Source organism: Ovis canadensis, chromosome 26, assembly GCF_042477335.2.
Source record: "Ovis canadensis isolate MfBH-ARS-UI-01 breed Bighorn chromosome 26, ARS-UI_OviCan_v2, whole genome shotgun sequence".
Taxonomy (NCBI): Eukaryota; Metazoa; Chordata; class Mammalia; order Artiodactyla; family Bovidae; genus Ovis; species Ovis canadensis.
The window spans coordinates 23452989-23472758 of record NC_091270.1 but is presented as its reverse complement, the minus strand read 5'-3'; the positions used below and the strand labels follow the sequence as shown (position 1 = coordinate 23472758).

Below are 19770 nucleotides of genomic sequence, written 5' to 3'. Positions count from 1 at the left end.
TGGTAAAGAGAACATTCCTGCCTGTTTCTTGTGAGACTCAAGTGATCAGGTTAGGTCACAACCTGGCTTTGATTCCAGCTGAGTCATGGGGGAAAGTACCCCAGGGCCCAGGGACCCACCAGTCACACAGTCTCACATTACTCTGGGTGTTCAAGGGCTAGTCATGCAAACAGGCAAACAGAACCCCACCCATGACATGTTCCTCCAGGTGGCAGTGACACAGATACACCCATGTATTTTACCATCTTTCTCTTCAGTGAAAGTGAAGCCACTCAGTCGTGTCCGACTCTTTGTGACCCTATGGACTGTAGCCTACCAGGCTCCTCTGTCCATGGGATTTTCCAGGCAATAGTCCTGGAGTGGATTGCTATTTCCTTCTCCAGGGGATCTTCCCAACCCAAGGATCGAGCCCAGGTCTGCCGCATTGTAGACAGACGCTTTACCATCTGAGCCACCAGGAGAGTCTTCTCTTCGGTAGTAATCCTTTAAGATTCTGAGATGTTGATGATTCTTGAATCTTGTGTCTCATGTGACATTTTCCTGAGAAAGATATTTCATACGCATTTAATTGGGAGACTGTGAGAGGATACTTTGTCACTTTTGTGTAAGCTAAGGTCTCCTGTCCACCTGACTCTTGATCTATTCAGTAGAGTTGTATTTTGTATAACTGCCTGGTGTATCATCCTGTAATCTTTGAGAAAGCCATGGATTACTATCAATACCAGGCTTGAAGAGATGAATCCATATGCTCAATTCACACAACAGTGAGGAAGGGGGAAGTACTGAACTGCACGGCCAGTTTTATTATCTAATAGGAAGGAACCTGTTTCATAAGCTGCTGCCTAGGAGCCTCTGTGATAATGTAAGAAAACTATCTTAGATTATGTTTCTCAGAATGTAGTACAAAAATCACCTACATCAGAATGATTTGGAGTGTGGTAGAAACACTTTCAATTTAACTGTATTTTGATTTTTAAAGCAAATAAATTAATTTTGTACTTCAGAAATTAGAAAGGGAAATCTGTAAATCGTTGGAATGTAGACCCTGATGTCATGCAAGATACCTGGCAGGGGAGATGGGCAGCAAGTAGCTCCATTTTTAACACCTCTCAGATTGATTCCACTGGAGCTTAACTTTGAGACTTAATGCCCAAAGTATTTAATTATATAGTTAGACTTAAGATGGGATAATCATGGCAATATAAAAATAAATATTTAATAAAGTATTTCACTTTGCATATAAAGTTAAACAATGTCCCATTTTCCATAGTTTCAAGGTATAATTTAGAAAAAAAAATGTATTTTTTCTTAGATATGGTAATGACTTGAACATAACTTGGAATGTTCTACTTAACTGAATACACCAATATAGACCATTAACTAATTAGCAGAATTCATGTTCTCTGAGCTATTGTAGCATGTCTTTTTACTGGCAGAATAAATCTTGATGATCAGACTTTTTGGAAATACTGGAAGGTTCTGCCAAAATGTAAACCTTATTGTGATTCTGTTATTAAAATCTATGGGATCTTTTGTTCTAAAATAGTTTTCATAAACTAAAATTCCTAATTTCAAGCATCCTGCTTAATTATATTTTATTAATGTTAATAACTAAAAGTGAAACAAAGAATTATCATAGACTGGATTTTTACCTAATCTTATTTATGTTGGAGGGTAATAGAAGCTTCGGAGAAGGCAACGGCAACCCTCTCCAGTACTCTTGCCTGAAAAATCCCATGGATGGAGGAGCCTGGTAGGCTGCAGTCTATAGGGTCGCAAAGTCGGGCACAACTGAGCAACTTCACTTTGACTTTTCACTTACATGCACTGGAGAAGGAAATGGCAACCCACTCCAGTGTTCTTGCCTGGAGAATCCCAGGGATGGGGGAGCCTGGTGGGCTGCCGTCTATGGGGTCGCACAGAGTCGGACACCACTGAAGCGACTTAGCAGCAGCAGCAGCAGAAGCTTAGATAACTTTTAAATTTGCACGTTCATCAACTTTGTAAAACAATGATAAATAAAATAAGCTACTTTAGAAATTATTTTTAAAATTTTGTCTCAAAATTTTCTATCCTAATGACCAAATGTGTATTTTATATTTTAATTGTGATATTTAATTTAATTTAAATTGTGTTATTGATTCAAATTAAAAGATGAATGTAATTTTACCAAGAAAAGTTAAGCAATTTGGGGAAAATAAATAATATTTTAATAGAAATCTAGCATGCATTATCTATATATATATATATATATATGCACATATACATATATATATCAAACAAGCCTGAAGGTTTTCTAGTGCATCTGCTTCCTTAATCTGAGAAGTACTATGTTGCATTCTTCTTCCACAGGCTTATGCAGGCAAAGAAATGGAGGAGCAGCTGCGGTCAGTGTCCAGTGTGGATGAACTCATGACTGTGCTCTACCCCGAATATTGGAAAATGTACAAGTGTCAGTTAAGGAAAGGAGGCTGGCAACATAGTAAAGAACAGGCTAACACCAACACAAGGACAGGAGAAACTCTAAAATTTGCTGCAGCACATTATAATACAGAGATCTTAAGAAGTAAGTATGGCAAAAGAAAATATATAATAAGCTTCATATGTCAACCCAGTGCAAATTGCCATTCTGATCCTTTAATTTCAGCATTTGTAATACTACTGAATACCTTTAAGGCCAAAAGTAAAACAGAAAGTAAAGAATTATTTTCCAAATACAGAATTTTAAGATTTCACTGTGAGTGGTTAAAGTGGTTTCTTGAAAAATAAAGACAGGTGCATGTATATCAGCACACTGTAATTTTTTTTTAACTTGAGATGATACCCCATCAGAAAAATTTTAAAACGTACAAACAAATTTTATACACCGTAACACTTCAATCACTTAAACATTCTATATCACAAAAAATAACTGCACATAACTTTTCTTTTGCTTTGGATATAGAAATGTTTACTTTCTACATCATCCAAAATCATCTTGTCGACTGCTGTTTGTTTCTTGTTGCTTTAGATGGAACTTAACTTGAGAGCTGGACTTTGGTAAAGTTAGTGAGAGATCTCTAAGCAGCAGTCACAAAAAATTATTGTGTTGCACAAAGTGGCATAGACCCCCTGGGACTACTTAACAAATAATTCCTTTCAGTTGTTAGATATTAACTGCTATAAACGTTCGAGATTACAAATTATTTTGAGAACAAAAGCAAACAAACAAAATGGCTTCATGACTGAATAACCCGCAGTTTATATCTTTTTTTTTTCTAGAAACTTTATTTTAGGGGAAATAGGAGAAAAGTAAACTAGAACATTTAAGAAGTACATCATCTGTAATGCGGTCTTTAAAGAGGCAACAGTGCCATAGGTAAAACACCAACTCACTGGAAACAGAATTCCAAGAGAAAGCATGCAAGGAATAGGAAGTTTTTACTTTCCTGAAAAAAAACTTTGTTCAGGATACATGTCCCAGTTGCTAGAAAATACCTTCTCATTTCAAGTAGCTATCACTAAGACACCATCCTAAAAATGAGTTTCCCTAACCAAAGCCATCATCTCATTCACAACTCAGTTTAAAAAGAAAAATTAAACATGTTGTTTATATTTGCATTGCAACATTAAAAATACTACATATAATAGCAAATGAGCATGATTCTATCTCCATGGGTTTTATAAGCATCTATGTTAAATTTTCAGGGATCTCCCAGGTGACCCAGTGGTAAAGAATCCGCCTGCCAGTGCAGGAGTCAAGAGACAAGGATTCAATCCCTGAGTTGGGAGGATCCCTGGAGGAGGAAATGGCAACCCACTCCAGTATTCTTGCCTGGAAAAAAACCCATGGACAGAGGAGCCTGGAGGCTAAGTCCATGGATTCACAAAGAGTCCGACATGACTGAGCACACATGGACAAGTAAAGTACTGTAGAATCTACTCTAATTGTCTTGTAGAATCTGCTCTATTTGTACTGCAGAATCTATTCTAATTGTAAGGAAGCATAACACTAATGTAGCTTGTTACATGGTACTAGACATTAGTTGTTTTGTTTTGTTTTGTTTTGTTTTTAATAGAAAATACCTTTAGCTGCTCTGTTAAAGACCATATCCTATTCCAGCTCACAGGGCAATGTAGGATCCCGTCAACTATTTCTTTAAAGTATTACATCTAAATCTTAACTCTGCAATCCATTGTGAGTGACTTCCAACTGCTGTGGGTTTTTCCACCTTGGCATCTGTGTAACTTACGGCCTTCCCTGTGACCCGACAGGTATTGATAATGAGTGGAGAAAGACTCAATGCATGCCACGGGAGGTGTGTATAGATGTGGGGAAGGAGTTTGGAGCAGCCACAAACACCTTCTTTAAACCTCCATGTGTGTCCGTCTACAGATGTGGGGGCTGCTGCAACAGCGAGGGGCAACAGTGCATGAACACCAGCACAAGTTACCTCAGCAAGACGGTAGGTGTGCGGCTCCGGCACGGCCCTCCGCGGCCCGGCTTCCCCCCCGCCCCACCCCGGCCCCCTTTCAAGGAGCTTGGCTCGGGACTTCCCAGAAGTCCAGTGGTTGGGACTCCGCCTTCCAATATGGGGGGGGGCGGGGCGCACGGGTTCTGTCCCTGGTTCCGGGTTCTGTCCCTGGTTGAGGAGTGAACACCCTACATGCCTTGGAGCCAAAACACTAAATCATAAAAAAAAAGAAGCAATATTGTAGCAAACTCAATATAGACTTTAAAAATGGTCCACATCAAAAGAAAAAGATTTTTTAAGTAGATTAGCTCAATTCAGAGCTGCTTCTATTGTCTGTGAGGAATGAAGTTAATTTTTCAATAGTTGTGTTTTTGATGAGACTATCACCAAAAAAGTAACTGATACTTTATGAACTCTGTTTATATAGTGGCATCAAAGCCACTTTTTAAAAATCAAATGGAAAAACTTAATGACAGTATCATATTCTCCAAAAGGTAGTATTGATTTTTAAAAGATATTAAGATTAAAAATAATGCTGTTTTTATATTCAACTTAAACTCTTATTTAAAAGGAATTTTGGTCTTCTGAGTCTGATAAAAAAAATAATGTTGACTTTTTTAAAGTTACAGAAAATAAACATGAGGGATTTAGGAATTATTGTAAAAAACATTTTTTGAATACCTTTAGTTGTGTATATTTTAAAATATTTCAGTCAAGTGGTGTGATGTGCATTCTAGACAATATTGTTTATTACTGTGGTGCTTCGTTTAAATGAAATATCACCTTGCATTGATTTTTTTTAAGGCCTAGATATACCAGTTGAGTTTTCCAAAGAATAAAGGGCTATGTCTCTTTTAAAATTAGGATGATATGCAATACACTCAAATGATAGATTTTTAAAGAATTGTTTTACCAAGTAAAACAAATGTATCTATTAAGAGCTCATAATTTATCATTTTAGAACTGCCTTATTAGAATTAGTTGATGAAATTTTATTTTTTAAGTGCTTATATCATATAGATTTGAATGGCAGCCGTTGTAGTATTGGAATTTTGTTGTTCTTTTCTGAAAATTACTGTTTTTTCAATAGTTCATTTATTTACTTCGTGAAAATAAGTTAACAGTTGACAACATCCAAAGATATTTTTCATTACTCAGTTCAGTTCAGTCACTCAATCATGTCCAACTCTTTGCGACCCCATGGACTACAGCATGCCAGGCCTCCCTGTCCATCACCAACTCCTGAAGCTTACTTAAACTCATGTCCATTGAGTCGGTGATGCCATCTAACTATCTCATCCTCTGTCGTCCCCTTCTCCTCCCACCTTCAATCTTTCCCAGCATCAGAGTCTTTTCCAATGAGTCAGTTCTTCACATCAGGTGGCCAAAGTATTGGAGTTTCAGCTTCAGCATCAGTCCTTCCAATGAATATTCAGGACTGATTTCCTTTAGGATGGATTGGTTGGTTCTCCTTGCAGTCCAAAGGACTCTCAAGAGTCTTCTCCAACACAACAGTTCAAGACCATCAATACTTTGGCACTCAGCTTTCTTTATAGTCCAACTCTCACATCCATACATGACTACTGGAAAAACCATAGCTTTAACTAGACGGACCTTTGTTAGCAAAGAACTGCCTCTGCTTTTTTAATATACTGTCTAGGTTGGTCATAGCTTTTCTTCCAAGGAGGAAGTGTCTTTTAACTTCATGGCTGCAGTCACCATCTGCAGTGACTTTGCAGCCCAAGAAAATGAAACCTGTCACTGTTTCCATTGTTTCCTCATCTATTTGCCAGGAAGTGATGGGACCAGATGCCATGATCTTAATTTTCTGAATATTGAGCTTTAAACCAACTTTTCACTCTCCTCTTTCACTTTCATCAAGAGGCTTTTTAGTTCCTCTTTACTTTCTGCCATAAGGGTGGTATCATCTGCATATCTGAGGTTATTGATATTTCTCCCGGCAGTCTTGATTCCAGCTTGTGCTTCTTCCAGCCCAGCATTTCTCATGATGTACTCTGCATATAAGTTAAATAAGCAGGGTGACAATATACAATCTTGACGTACTCCTTTCCCCATTTGGAACCGGTCTGTTGTTCTATGTTATTGTTTCATTACTAATCCCCCACAAATTCTTCTACTATGTGTTAATTAGAAACAGTGTTTTAAAAGAATCTGGTTTTACAACGTCTCAAGCTTTATAGAGTAACATTAATGATTACTTTAATATTTACATTAAATGATTCAGAATATATCTTCTTTAGATACCGATGCCCAACGTTTTGTGTAAAGTTCCTCAATCACGCTTTTTCTCTGCAACATCAAACTAACCCCAAACAACAACAGCACCATAAAAAGCACCTGGTCTTCTAGTTTTCCCTCTCACTGCATGACGTCATCTCTAGTCAGAAAGATGGAAATTGTCTCTGATGGGACTGTCACCAAATCAGATGTTAATTTGTTAGCTTTGTCCCCTAAGTGTCTCGAATCCCCATGCCCAGCACCATGTCTGTCATCCAAGGCACTTCTGATGCACTTTCCGACTTAGGAAACACCATCCCCCTTGCTCTCCCAGCTTCCCGGTCCCTGCTTCCTATCCATCCTCTACATCGCCCCCAGGGATATTTTCAAACATGTAAGACTGATGCTATCGGTTTCCAGAGTAAGAGGCCTTCAGCGATTCCCAGTTGCTCCTAGAATAAAACCAAATTCTCCATCACTGCCTCTGCCTTCCTCCACCACATCCTTTAACACGACTCGCCCTTGACCTCCCTCTTTCTAGTCCGCGTGTTCTCAGCTTCCTTCAGTTCCTCCTCCGGCCCAGACCTTTGCACTCACCTCTGAGGCGTCCTGGCCTTCTAGTCTCCTCTCGCCAAGATCCAGCTCCTCAGACCTCAAGTATCGCGTGGCTCCAGAAGTCCTGGGCGAGATTTTTTTGACTGGTTTACACTCAGTATTCTTAAAAATTCTTTGTGGTTTCTAATACTTTTCTTTCAAAACAACAACTATACCTTATAATCATTTAGTGTATAATATAGGGTCGTTATTATTTGACTCATGCCTGTCACCTCCACAAAGGGAAGAACAGATCTGTTTCATGCACTGATCATCCAGGTGCCCACCACAGAGGGAGTGCCCACCCCCTTATAGGACCCCCCGAAACCATGGACCCTCTCACCAGAAAAAAGGTGAAAATACAGACACATCCTCAGCACTGATCATCCAGGTGCCCACCACAGAGGGAGTGCACACCCCCTTATAGGACCCCCCGAAACCATGGACCCTCTCACCAGAAAAAAGGTGAAAATACAGACACATCCTCAGCACTGATCATCCAGGTGCCCACCACAGAGGGAGTGCCCACCCCCTTATAGGACCCCCCGAAACCATGGACCCTCTCACCAGAAAAAAGGTGAAAATACAGACACATCCTCAGCACTGATCATCCAGGTGCCCACCACAGAGGGAGTGCCCACCCCCTTATAGGACCCCCCGAAACCATGGACCCTCTCACCAGAAAAAAGGTGAAAATACAGACACATCCTCAGCACTGATCATCCAGGTGCCCACCACAGAGGGAGTGCACACCCCCTTATAGGACCCCCGAAACCATGGACCCTCTCACCAGAAAAAAGGTGAAAATACAGACACATCCTCAGCACTGATCATCCAGGTGCCCACCACAGAGGGAGTGCCCACCCCCTTATAGGACCCCCCGAAACCATGGACCCTCTCACCAGAAAAAAGGTGAAAATACAGACACATCCTCAGCACTGATCATCCAGGTGCCCACCACAGAGGGAGTGCACACCCCCTTATAGGACCCCCCGAAACCATGGACCCTCTCACCAGAAAAAAGGTGAAAATACAGACACATCCTCAGCACTGATCATCCAGGTGCCCACCACAGAGGGAGTGCCCACCCCCTTATAGGACCCCCCGAAACCATGGACCCTCTCACCAGAAAAAAGGTGAAAATACAGACACATCCTCAGCACTGATCATCCAGGTGCCCACCACAGAGGGAGTGCACACCCCCTTATAGGACCCCCGAAACCATGGACCCTCTCACCAGAAAAAAGGTGAAAATACAGACACATCCTCAGCACTGATCATCCAGGTGCCCACCACAGAGGGAGTGCACACCCCCTTATAGGACCCCCGAATCCATGGACCCTCTCACCAGAAAAAAGGTGAAAATACAGACACATCCTCAGCACTGATCATCCAGGTGCCCACCACAGAGGGAGTGCACACCCCCTTATAGGACCCCCCGAAACCATGGACCCTCTCACCAGAAAAAAGGTGAAAATACAGACACATCCTCAGCACTGATCATCCAGGTGCCCACCACAGAGGGAGTGCCCACCCCCTTATAGGACCCCCGAAACCATGGACCCTCTCACCAGAAAAAAGGTGAAAATACAGACACATCCTCAGCACTGATCATCCAGGTGCCCACCACAGAGGGAGTGCCCACCCCCTTATAGGACCCCCCGAAACCATGGACCCTCTCACCAGAAAAAAGGTGAAAATACAGACACATCCTCAGCACTGATCATCCAGGTGCCCACCACAGAGGGAGTGCACACCCCCTTATAGGACCCCCGAAACCATGGACCCTCTCACCAGAAAAAAGGTGAAAATACAGACACATCCTCAGCACTGATCATCCAGGTGCCCACCACAGAGGGAGTGCACACCCCCTTATAGGACCCCCGAAACCATGGACCCTCTCACCAGAAAAAAGGTGAAAATACAGACACATCCTCAGCACTGATCATCCAGGTGCCCACCACAGAGGGAGTGCACACCCCCTTATAGGACCCCCGAATCCATGGACCCTCTCACCAGAAAAAAGGTGAAAATACAGACACATCCTCAGCACTGATCATCCAGGTGCCCACCACAGAGGGAGTGCACACCCCCTTATAGGACCCCCGAAACCATGGACCCTCTCACCAGAAAAAAGGTGAAAATACAGACACATCCTCAGCACTGATCATCCAGGTGCCCACCACAGAGGGAGTGCACACCCCCTTATAGGACCCCCGAAACCATGGACCCTCTCACCAGAAAAAAGGTGAAAATACAGACACATCCTCAGCACTGATCATCCAGGTGCCCACCACAGAGGGAGTGCACACCCCCTTATAGGACCCCCGAATCCATGGACCCTCTCACCAGAAAAAAGGTGAAAATACAGACACATCCTCAGCACTGATCATCCAGGTGCCCACCACAGAGGGAGTGCACACCCCCTTATAGGACCCCCGAAACCATGGACCCTCTCACCAGAAAAAAGGTGAAAATACAGACACATCCTCAGCACTGATCATCCAGGTGCCCACCACAGAGGGAGTGCACACCCCCTTATAGGACCCCCAAAACCGTGGACCCTCTCACCAGAAAAAAGATGAAAATACAGACACATCCACAGCATTTGCCCTACAGTTTCAAGGAGGTGGTTCTCTGACCCTTAATCCTTAAGTATTCAATCAGACTTTAAAACACTTTCTTAATGTTTAATGATATTAAAAACAGTTGATTAACTCACTTGTGTGATTTTTAAGTGATTCTTTTATAAATTGCAGCTCCATCTTTTAAAAAGATCCATTTCTTTAACAAATTGGAAAGAAGTTTTTCCTTTTTTTTTCTCACTTATATTTAATACAAGCAAGAGTCAACATTCTATTTCTGTTACTATCAGCTTACTAAATATGTGTTTACATGTGTGCCAAGTTGGAGTCCCTTAGGTAAAAGTCTGAATTTGGGAAACAGAAAATCAGTTCTCTGTTAGTAAGCAAAACAAATATATTTAGTCTTCAACAAACCACTAGTAGTTTTCTGTGACCACTGCATATTTATTCTCTAATTAGGTCACTGGTCCAATTAGGTCACATATTCACCTAATTGGTATCAGAGTGAAAGTATTTATGTACAGATAAGTATTACACAGCATACAAACTGCTCTGCCACGTTGGAGGCCTTAAAGGGGTTTAGGCTTCAGAAATTCTCAGTCTCCAGGGCTAAGAGCATTTAGTGCTAAGTTTAAGTGTTGCTGCTGCTGCTAAGTCGCTTCAGTCGTGTCCAACTCTGTGTGACCCCATAGACAGCAACCCATCAGGCTCCTCTGTCCATGGGATTTTCCAGGCAAGAACACTGGAGTGGGGTGCCATTGTCTTCTCCAGTTTAAGTGCTATGTGTAAGTAAAACAGAATTTGATCCAGTAGCCTCAGTACTTAAACATCAAACATGGTATATTTTTCCTGGAAGAAAATTAAGTCTACTTTGTATCATACGGAAATAGTTCTGGCTGTATTTCACCTTCTTTCACCTCAAGACTTCACAGAATTTAGGATTATTTTATAATACATTTATGACGTTGCTACTATTCATTTTACCTGCTTCCTCCCTATTATCTGCTCTCAAGAAAAACAATTGGAATTTGCTGCACCATTTTTGAAGTCTGTCTGGTTTATTGTTGTTGGTTTATGTTGTTTTCCCATTTTGTTTGGATCCTTTTCAATAGACTTGATACTTACAATAATCACTTTTCACAATTCTTATAAATTCTGATCTGCAAAGCAGCAATTTTTATCTGTGTAACTATAAATAGTGGGGTACTTTTCATTTTAGTACTTCAATTTTTAAAAGATTTTCAGGAGTTTGCAATTAAAAATTTGAAGTCAGTTGGTAAGGAGGCACTTAGTCTTCTGAGTCCTGCCCCGGGCACCCTCCTCTGACTGTACATGCTCTCCCTCCTTACCTTCTCTCTCTGCTTTTCTGGGGATCCCTCCCCTAAGTCTTCATCTCCACCTCTGACTTCTCTCGTGATTTCCCCACAACCTACTCAACCTCGTGACTGGGCTTCCCCCAGACAGTCAGAGTCAGTCTGTGACACACCAGATCCCATCCCTCACACACCAGATCCCATCCTATCCCTGCCCCCAATAGCATCCTCACAAATAAGTCAATAAATCTTTTTCTTTCTTCAGTATTCTCTGTCTTAGTAAATGATGCCATTCTTTTATTAGTCGGTTGATCCGACTTTTCTTCCTTTCACTAAAAGCCCAATCAGTGATTCCTATACCTTTCCAACATCTCTGGGACCCGTCAGTGCCTTTAATCTGCTGACCTCACCCTGGTCTGGACCATATCCATCCATTACCAGGACCATTATGCATGGACCAGCTGCAAACTGATGTCAAAGCCCCCTTCCTACTTCCCTTCAATCCTTTTCCCACATTATAGCAGTGTTTCCTCTCTCTAAATGATAAATCTGACACTGCTCAAAACTCTCCAGTAACATTGCTTATTGACACTGAGCCAGCATACAGCAAATGTGTAGGTAAACTGGTCTTTGTGTTTGAAACATCTCCTTACACACCACTCCATATCCCCACTTGTCTAGCTAATTTCTGCTCATCCTCAAGCCTGGACATAAATGTCATCTTCACAGCATCCTTTCCTATGCTTCAGTAGCAGCCTTTGTTGCTCGTCCAACATAGCATCATCACCTTACCAGTCAGATCATTTTACTTCCCGTGCTCTAAACCCTAAGAAAGCAAAGACTGTGTTTGGTTATCACTATGGGGCATAACAGTGCAGTAGTTGGTACGCAGTAAACCTGGGCACTGAATAGAATAGCTCCTTAGATAAAAAGGAACAGATCTGAGGTCAAAGGTAGAGTTTTAACTAGGCTGATTTTGAAGCATCTGAGTGGTAAGTAGGTGGAGATACCAGAGGAATATTGGGCATGTAATTTAGAATCCTACAGCAGTGATTGGAACTTCAGCTGTAGGTCTAGGAAGAAACCTCACATTGATGAATGGTTTTTTGGAGCCTTGATGTGGTTGTTACTGCTTAGAGAATTCTCATATCAGGAGGGAAGATTGAAAACCAATGCCGAGGGATGGCCAATATTCAGTCATGATAGTCCCATGGTTTTGTAACTTCATGCCCTTCTCCAACCTGAAGAATCCACTCAGATTTTTTTAATAGGAAAAGGGAGAATTTTAATTTTAATTCAATTAAGCAAGTGTGGTGAAGCACCTACTAGGTGGTGCCTATCAAGAATGTTCACAAACCAAGGAGAGTAAGACATGAAACTGCTAAAGGCACTGTTTCTGTCTTTGACGTTTTTACTAATATAATTATCTGTTTTATTTTATTTTCCAAGTAGTATAAATGGGAGCATGTGATGATTGTTTCCAAACACAAAAGGAAGTTTCTTACTGATATTTTCTGAAGGAAAAAAAAAAAAAGTTTTTGTTTCGTTACAGGAATTCCAGACATCTTTTGGCACCAAATCACCAACTAGAATCATATAAACTGTAAGGACAATGTACCTTAAGTAATGTACAACCCAAGTTTTTAGTAGAAACTTATAGAGCATTTTTATGGTGCTTCACGAAGGGCAGGTTATCAGCATGTGTGAGGAAGCCAGCCGTGAGCTGCAAAGTAAAACCACATGCACTAAGCATTCCAGAGTGAGCTAATCGACAACAACTGCCTCAAAGTCCTTCCCAAATAATATCTAAGCAACTTTGAAAAGTTACACAGTTCGGATGTCCTCTTGACCTCGTTCCTAAACATATGCTTCAAGCGTATTTTCTCATGAGAAGTTGTATGTTTAAGACACATAACCAAAAAGTACAAAGCAGATTTTGAGGAATGTAAATTATTTGATGGCAGAAGCAGAAGGCATCTGCTTTCAAGCCAGTATTTGGATAAAAAGTTATTTAAATGTTGGTATTGTCATTAAGCAGCTTCACTGAAGATGGGAATGAAAAAAGAATTGCTAAATCCATGGGTTTCCCGTGGATATCTCAGAGTTAGAACCAAAGAAACAATGCATTCATGCCGACAGAAGAAGCGGCTGTCTGGGTGCTAAACTTCCTTTCCTCATTCTCATGTACAAGAACCACATTATTTAAAATTCCATATTGCCATCTTAAAAAGAAACAGCCATTCTATTTTTTTGTTATAAGGAAATTACACATATAGATTAGCAAAACTGCTACAGATATGTCGGAGTTAAAGTAAATGTTTCCTAAAATTGTCTTTCACTGCAAAAGGCACTTAATCCTAAGTAAACTGCAGCAGTGGAATGAAACTTAGAAGGATTATTTTGCACTGCTGACAGGGATAGTTCTTCCATTAATTAAACAGAACACTAGCAGTCTGAAGGAGTAATTTATTACATTCATATGTATTTAACAAGTGGAACGCAATTTGTTTTGAATCTTTAGCTAAGTAGTATTTGGCAAGAACAGTTGTTGGAAATCAGGTTTTTCCCAGATGTGGGAAAAGAACTCTAGACAAATAACAGTTATCAGAAGTTTCTTTAAGAATCACATTTGCCTTCAGAAGAAAATTAATGTATCTATTAGACATAACACTTTCCAACTTAAGGTACTGATCATGTCCACAAGTTTTATTCAGTAATTCTAAAACTCCTGAATTGGCATTTTTATTTTAACTGTATTACTGTATGTACATTTTATGTATAAAAACATGTAAAATGAATTCAATATCAGATGTCCTAATAAGGACCTGCTATCTTCCCAGACCTAACTTAAGTTCCATAACCTCTTGACACCTAGCCATATGGTTAGTATACTCAGTTGAAAGGTTAAAAATAAACCCTCAATTTTCCTCTTTCCCATTTGGAGGATGATTTGTTTAAACGTTGTGTAGTTTTTCTATTGGATTTTGCAGTTATTAGTCTTTAAGCCATGTTGGTGGCTCAGGCGGTAAGGCACCTGCCTACAATGTGGGAGACCTAGGTTCGATCCCTGGGTCGGAAAGATCCCCTGGAGAAGGAAGTGGCAACGCACTCCAGTACTCTTGCCTGGAGAATCCCATGGACAGAGGAGACTGGTGGGCTACAGTTCATGGGGTCGCAAAGAGTCGGACGTGACTGAGCAACTTCACTTCACTTTCTCCGCAGTTATTAGCCATGCTTTCTGGGGCTACACCTTGTGTCTACATTTAATTAACAGGCTCAAAGTTGGAATATTTAAATTAAATCCGGTAATGAGATACTAGTCTCTGAAGAGAAACTGGTCATATTTTGAGATAAAAGTATGTTGTAAAGGAAGGCATTTTTTGTGTGTGTCATATTTGTAGCCAAATATTCAAACATTCTTTAGAATTTGGTACTAACCTGTAATCCAGGATCTTCTCAAAAAAGGAAATCCTATACCTTTTTCTTACATAGCCTGCAAGAGAAGTAGAAAAAGGAATTGTTGCTTTACAACTGTTGCTATGCTGGGGTAAACAACCTATTGTTTCAAGCTTTATTTGAAGTCCATTCTTGTTGGTGGGAATGGACCATTAAATATTCTTATTAAAGAATTCCAGTTGATAGCAAATGAGGACCTCTCAGTTGGAAATGTTTGTCATTTCCTCTTGTTTATTACAGTTTTACTGAATACACAATCAAAAAAGTTTTTTCAATTTCCATCCATGTTTAAATGCCATCTTTATGTAAATTTTTTTGATCTTCTCAAACCAGTGACTCTTAATGAAAGGCATATACTGATAGTATAACATCAATCCCCATGGTGAGTTTTATTATTATTTAGATGCCAAATTATATACAAGCTAAACATCCATTGTTCAAGAACAATTCACTGTATGACATCAAACTATTTGAGGAAACTCATGTTCAAAATATCAAGTTATAATTATCATCATCAATTAGTATTTTCTAGATATATGTATATTCATAGAATTATTAGCTAAAACTGAACATAGTGCATAAACTTTGTACTCCAGAAGTTTAAATTTAAAATAGAAAGTACTGTTGTGCACACATTAAAGCACAAAATAATCTGACAAAGTACAAAGATTTTTATTGTATTAAAGTATAAAGAATCTATTGTTTCAAACACTAATGTGTTTAGCTACACCTTAACTCTTTTGAAAGAAAATTATAGTCCCTGTGTTGCTTTCAGCTGTTATATAAATAGCAGGCAAAGATTCCATAAAGGGATTAAACTGCAGGTTCTTGTTTACCAACAGCATTTGTGGTAAATTATTTGGTATGTTCATAATTCTAACCTAATCTCATTATACATATACAGAGATTTATTTTCCAAATTCGTTCTTATTGTTATTTTTGCTTAACTATGGTTTTCAATCATTGATTGATGAAACTGTTATCTTCAGCTGGCATAGGTACAATTACTCCTTAATGCCCACACCTACAGCACACCTCAGTGAATGTTTCTAATTTTTCTAACGTTAATGGATGAATAAAACTGATTATCAAAAATCTTTCTCCTTTTAATATTGGTCAGAGCCATCTTTCTCCGGGCCCTTAAATTTCTTCCACACTGGCAGTCAAGTAGAGAATTAAGGAAACCACCGGAAAACTCTCAGGTCAAAATTTGGAGGTGGAAAATGTGTTTCAAGAGAAGAAAAGGTGTTTTACTTTAATTTTCAGCCTATTTCTTCCTTTTTATCAAATTAACTTAATTCAGCTGGCCAGTTACCTATGTAGACTCAAACAAGAAACATTCCTATAACATCAATAATTAAATTTTTATTTTCCTTAATTATAAATAATTTCTCCTAAACTCTTCCACAGTTCTAATGCGTATGAAAATTTTTAATTTACAGGAAATACACAGTTCTCTGTAGTGACTTTTTTTTTTTAGTGCCCCTTCACCTGTCCTTTTATCCTTATAGCTAGTCTATTCACCAACCAGAATCCCTCCACCCTTTGAAAGTATAGGGCCAGGCTTACTTCACTGGGAAGATGCTTCTCAATGTGCATTTTACTGATCTCTGTCTTCACTAGAACAATCTTGTGTTCCCTGGTACACACCTGGTGCTTTGGGGTGGGTCCTGATTGTGGACATTATCCACCCAGGAATGGCTGAAGTCTGTACGTGATCACTGATAATGCTCCTTTACTGTGCTCTCTCCCTTTTGGAGGTCATGCCAAGGTGGAACCTGGTTTTGCAACAATCACTGAATGGAGGAAGGATGCAGCTGAGGTCTGGGGGTGGGGAACCATGATTCACTCTTCCCCAATAGCTGTTATCTCAAGCGGCGCCTCATCCTTCACTATCAGGCCTTGCTCTGCCTCGCGTCACTTGAGATAATGCCAGGTCTTACAGTGTTTTTTATATGCATTTTCTAAGTGGAAATGCCCTCGTGGTCTGAAATGTCTAATCCCTCCCTCTCCAGTCATATGAGGCAACCTTTATTGTTTCTCCATCCCCACCTGCTCCTGCCCTTTGACCCCTGCCCGCTACAGCCCACAGAGCTGCCTTGGTACCCAGTTATCTCCACTCAGTCCTTATCACACTTGAGGACGTTTGACCCTGTCACCACACAGGGTCCCCTCTCTTTCTTTTACTTCCCTCCACTCAACAGTACCCCCTCCTGGTTCTCCACATCAGGTCATAATTCTTCCCAGGCACGTTTGCTAGTTCATGTGTCTTTTTTCATCTTTTACATGTTCCCTGTTGCGCAGGTTTCTATTATTAGACATGTTCTGTTTTCATTCAGAATGATCTCACCAAGTAATGTCATTAGTGTCCAAGACTTTAATTCCAGTCTTAATACCAATGGCCTTTAACTTGCTTTCTTAAGCTCTGGGTACATATATCTGGGTACAGAAGAATTAGACATAAATTCTTAGGTTTTTGTGAGCTGACCTGTACATCTTCCTATCATTTCCACTATGACAGGGCTTAATTAATTTGTAAATATAAAAATTAAATAAAATGAAATGAGTTTAGAAAATGCTTATTTTCTAAACCACTTTATATTTTTTCTATAATGCTGGTTCCTAATGTAGGATCCAGAGATGTTATAAGAAGTAGAAAAACTATATTATCTATAGATAATACAGAATTATCTTCTCTTAAAAGAATTAGGCATAGTGCAAAAGATGTCTGCCAATGTGGTATTTTACCAAAAAAAAAAAAAAAAGGTTTCCTCCAAACTACATAAACAAATGTCTTTTTAGAGAAGAAACTGGTCAAAATTATAATACTGGGATATGTTGAGATCGTATGTTGAGATTTCTATGCAGAATAGAAAATACTCTGGAAAAATATCTAAATTCTTGAGAATGTATGGAAATAACTGACATCGACAGAGCAATCAAAATATGTATCACAGTCCCGTGAATTAATGGCTGAAACGTTGTCCTGAATTGACTGATTTTAAAAGAAATATTCAGCTTCGAGAAGCTTAAATGACTTTTCAAAGATCACACAACTTAAAAGTGTGGTTGCTGATAAAGTGCCCTCTCTGGATGTGAGCCTGTGCCCAAACTCCTCCCAAGGACCTGATGCTAAGAAAGTAGCTGAAGTTTTACATGAATATTTAATAAGTACATTTCAAGTGAAGAAAATGTACATTTATTATTTAGGTATTTCCATATTTCAGTCTTCAAACTTCATTTCAATAAATCTCCCTCTAGGCATAAACAAAATGGACAACTATTTCTATTCCCTAAATATTTACCATGATCTTCCGTGGTTGCCATGAAATTACAGCAGAAGATGGATTCACAAGGCTCTAGAGTGTGTTGTCGTTTCTAGCACTACTCAAACATCCATAAAGATACCAAGTAACACATGGTGTGACTGTAGTTAAATTACTATGAACAGATAGTTTCAAGCAGGTAATGGCCAGGATTTCGCTTTTACCATTATTACTGATCATAATTTAGATTTTAAGAAACTTTGGGATTTAAATCCTTAGTTTTACTTAATCACTAATTTACTTGTATATTTAACTTAAAACATTGTTTTTGTGAAAGGAAGAGATAAACTGAACTTCTCCATTAATAAGGCATTCAGAATAAGATTTTAAACAAAATTTGAGACTTTAATCCACCCTCATGTATGATGTCCTACCCTATTCTACACTTATATTTTCATAATGCTTTTGTAAAAACAGCAGAAATGATGCTTTATCTATTAATGAATGTATCTTTCTTTTAAACATAATAAACTCATCAGATATATCAGAAAATGTAAAGCTACTTTGAAGTTGGAATTTCATTTGGAATGAAAATCAATTTTACATCTAGGTATTTTATGTGTGTGTACTCAGGTTATAGAAAATAAGACATAACCAAACACTTCCAGGTTTTGTGGCCAATAGCTTTGCTCTTACTTCACAAAGATATTTATATCTGTGCCCCTGGAATAATCAAAGACTGAAACAATCCTTTCTTCCTTGAAGAAACATGTGACATTGGTCTGTCACATCTCGGTAATCATTAGTTGGTTATCAAAATTCTAATATGCTTAATAATAGGGGCATGAGATAAGCACATGGACTGTTTACTGTTCTGATAAAGGATATTGATTCGACAGAAAATAGTTTTTCCTTGTAATCACAAAGAACTTTAGCATCCTGCATACATTATGTGGCACTCCCTAATCATGAAGAGTTAAACTTGCACTTTTGGGGCTCCAACATTTACCACAGAAATGCTTTATAGTATCTATATAATTTTTCTTCTTTTTGTCCCTTCTTTGTAGTTGTTTGAAATTACAGTGCCTCTCTCTCAAGGCCCCAAACCAGTAACAATCAGTTTTGCCAATCACACCTCCTGCCGATGCATGTCTAAGCTGGATGTTTACAGACAAGTTCATTCAATTATTAGACGCTCCCTGCCAGCAACACTACCACAGTGAGTATGACTTTGATCTGCTTTTTTCTGCATCCTCTACTAACATAAAATTATTTCCAAGTAAACACATTTGATTAAAAGAATTTTTGTGAAATGTGCTATATTTCTCTATCAAATAAAACAGAAGACAAATTTGAAAATACACTGTGAACATAAAATTAAACTGAAACAGGAAAATCTATGTTATAGACAAAATAGCTTACCCATATAAAGTAAGTATTTCTGTGGAAATGCCACCAACATTAAACACTCATACAATCAGGTGTGCAAATTTGTAGATGGATATTAAAACTAAAAGCATTTGAGTCCTAAGATTTTTGGCCCAAAACAAAAAGTAAACCTGAATATATTATTTTATATCTTATAGCATTTAGTTGCCTTTCTTCCATCTCAATTAGTTTTTCTCAACATATCAATTCATATTTTTTATCTCAGCAAGGATTGAATATTGAAATATTAATACTTTAAAAAATTTTTCTTAATATTTTTCATATCCACTCTCAAATAAACATTTGTTCAGTTCAGTTCAGTTCAGTTGCTCAGTTGTGTCCAACTGTTTGCAACCCCATGAATCACAGCACGCCAGGCCACCTTGTCCATCACCATCTCCCGGAGTTCACTCAGACTCACATCCATCGAGGCCAT

General features: G+C 39.1%; 1 protein-coding gene across 1 annotated transcript in view; it reads left to right on the top strand.

Annotated features, from left to right (window-relative positions):
• The window catches only part of VEGFC (vascular endothelial growth factor C), an 89881-nt gene that overhangs the window by 56355 nt on the left and 13756 nt on the right, over positions 1–19770 (top strand). The window contains exons 2-4 of the mRNA XM_069573056.1: positions 2353–2566; positions 4255–4445; positions 18974–19125. Coding sequence (XP_069429157.1) covers positions 2353–2566; positions 4255–4445; positions 18974–19125 — 557 coding nt within the window. The remainder of the gene's footprint in view (positions 1–2352; positions 2567–4254; positions 4446–18973; positions 19126–19770) is intronic.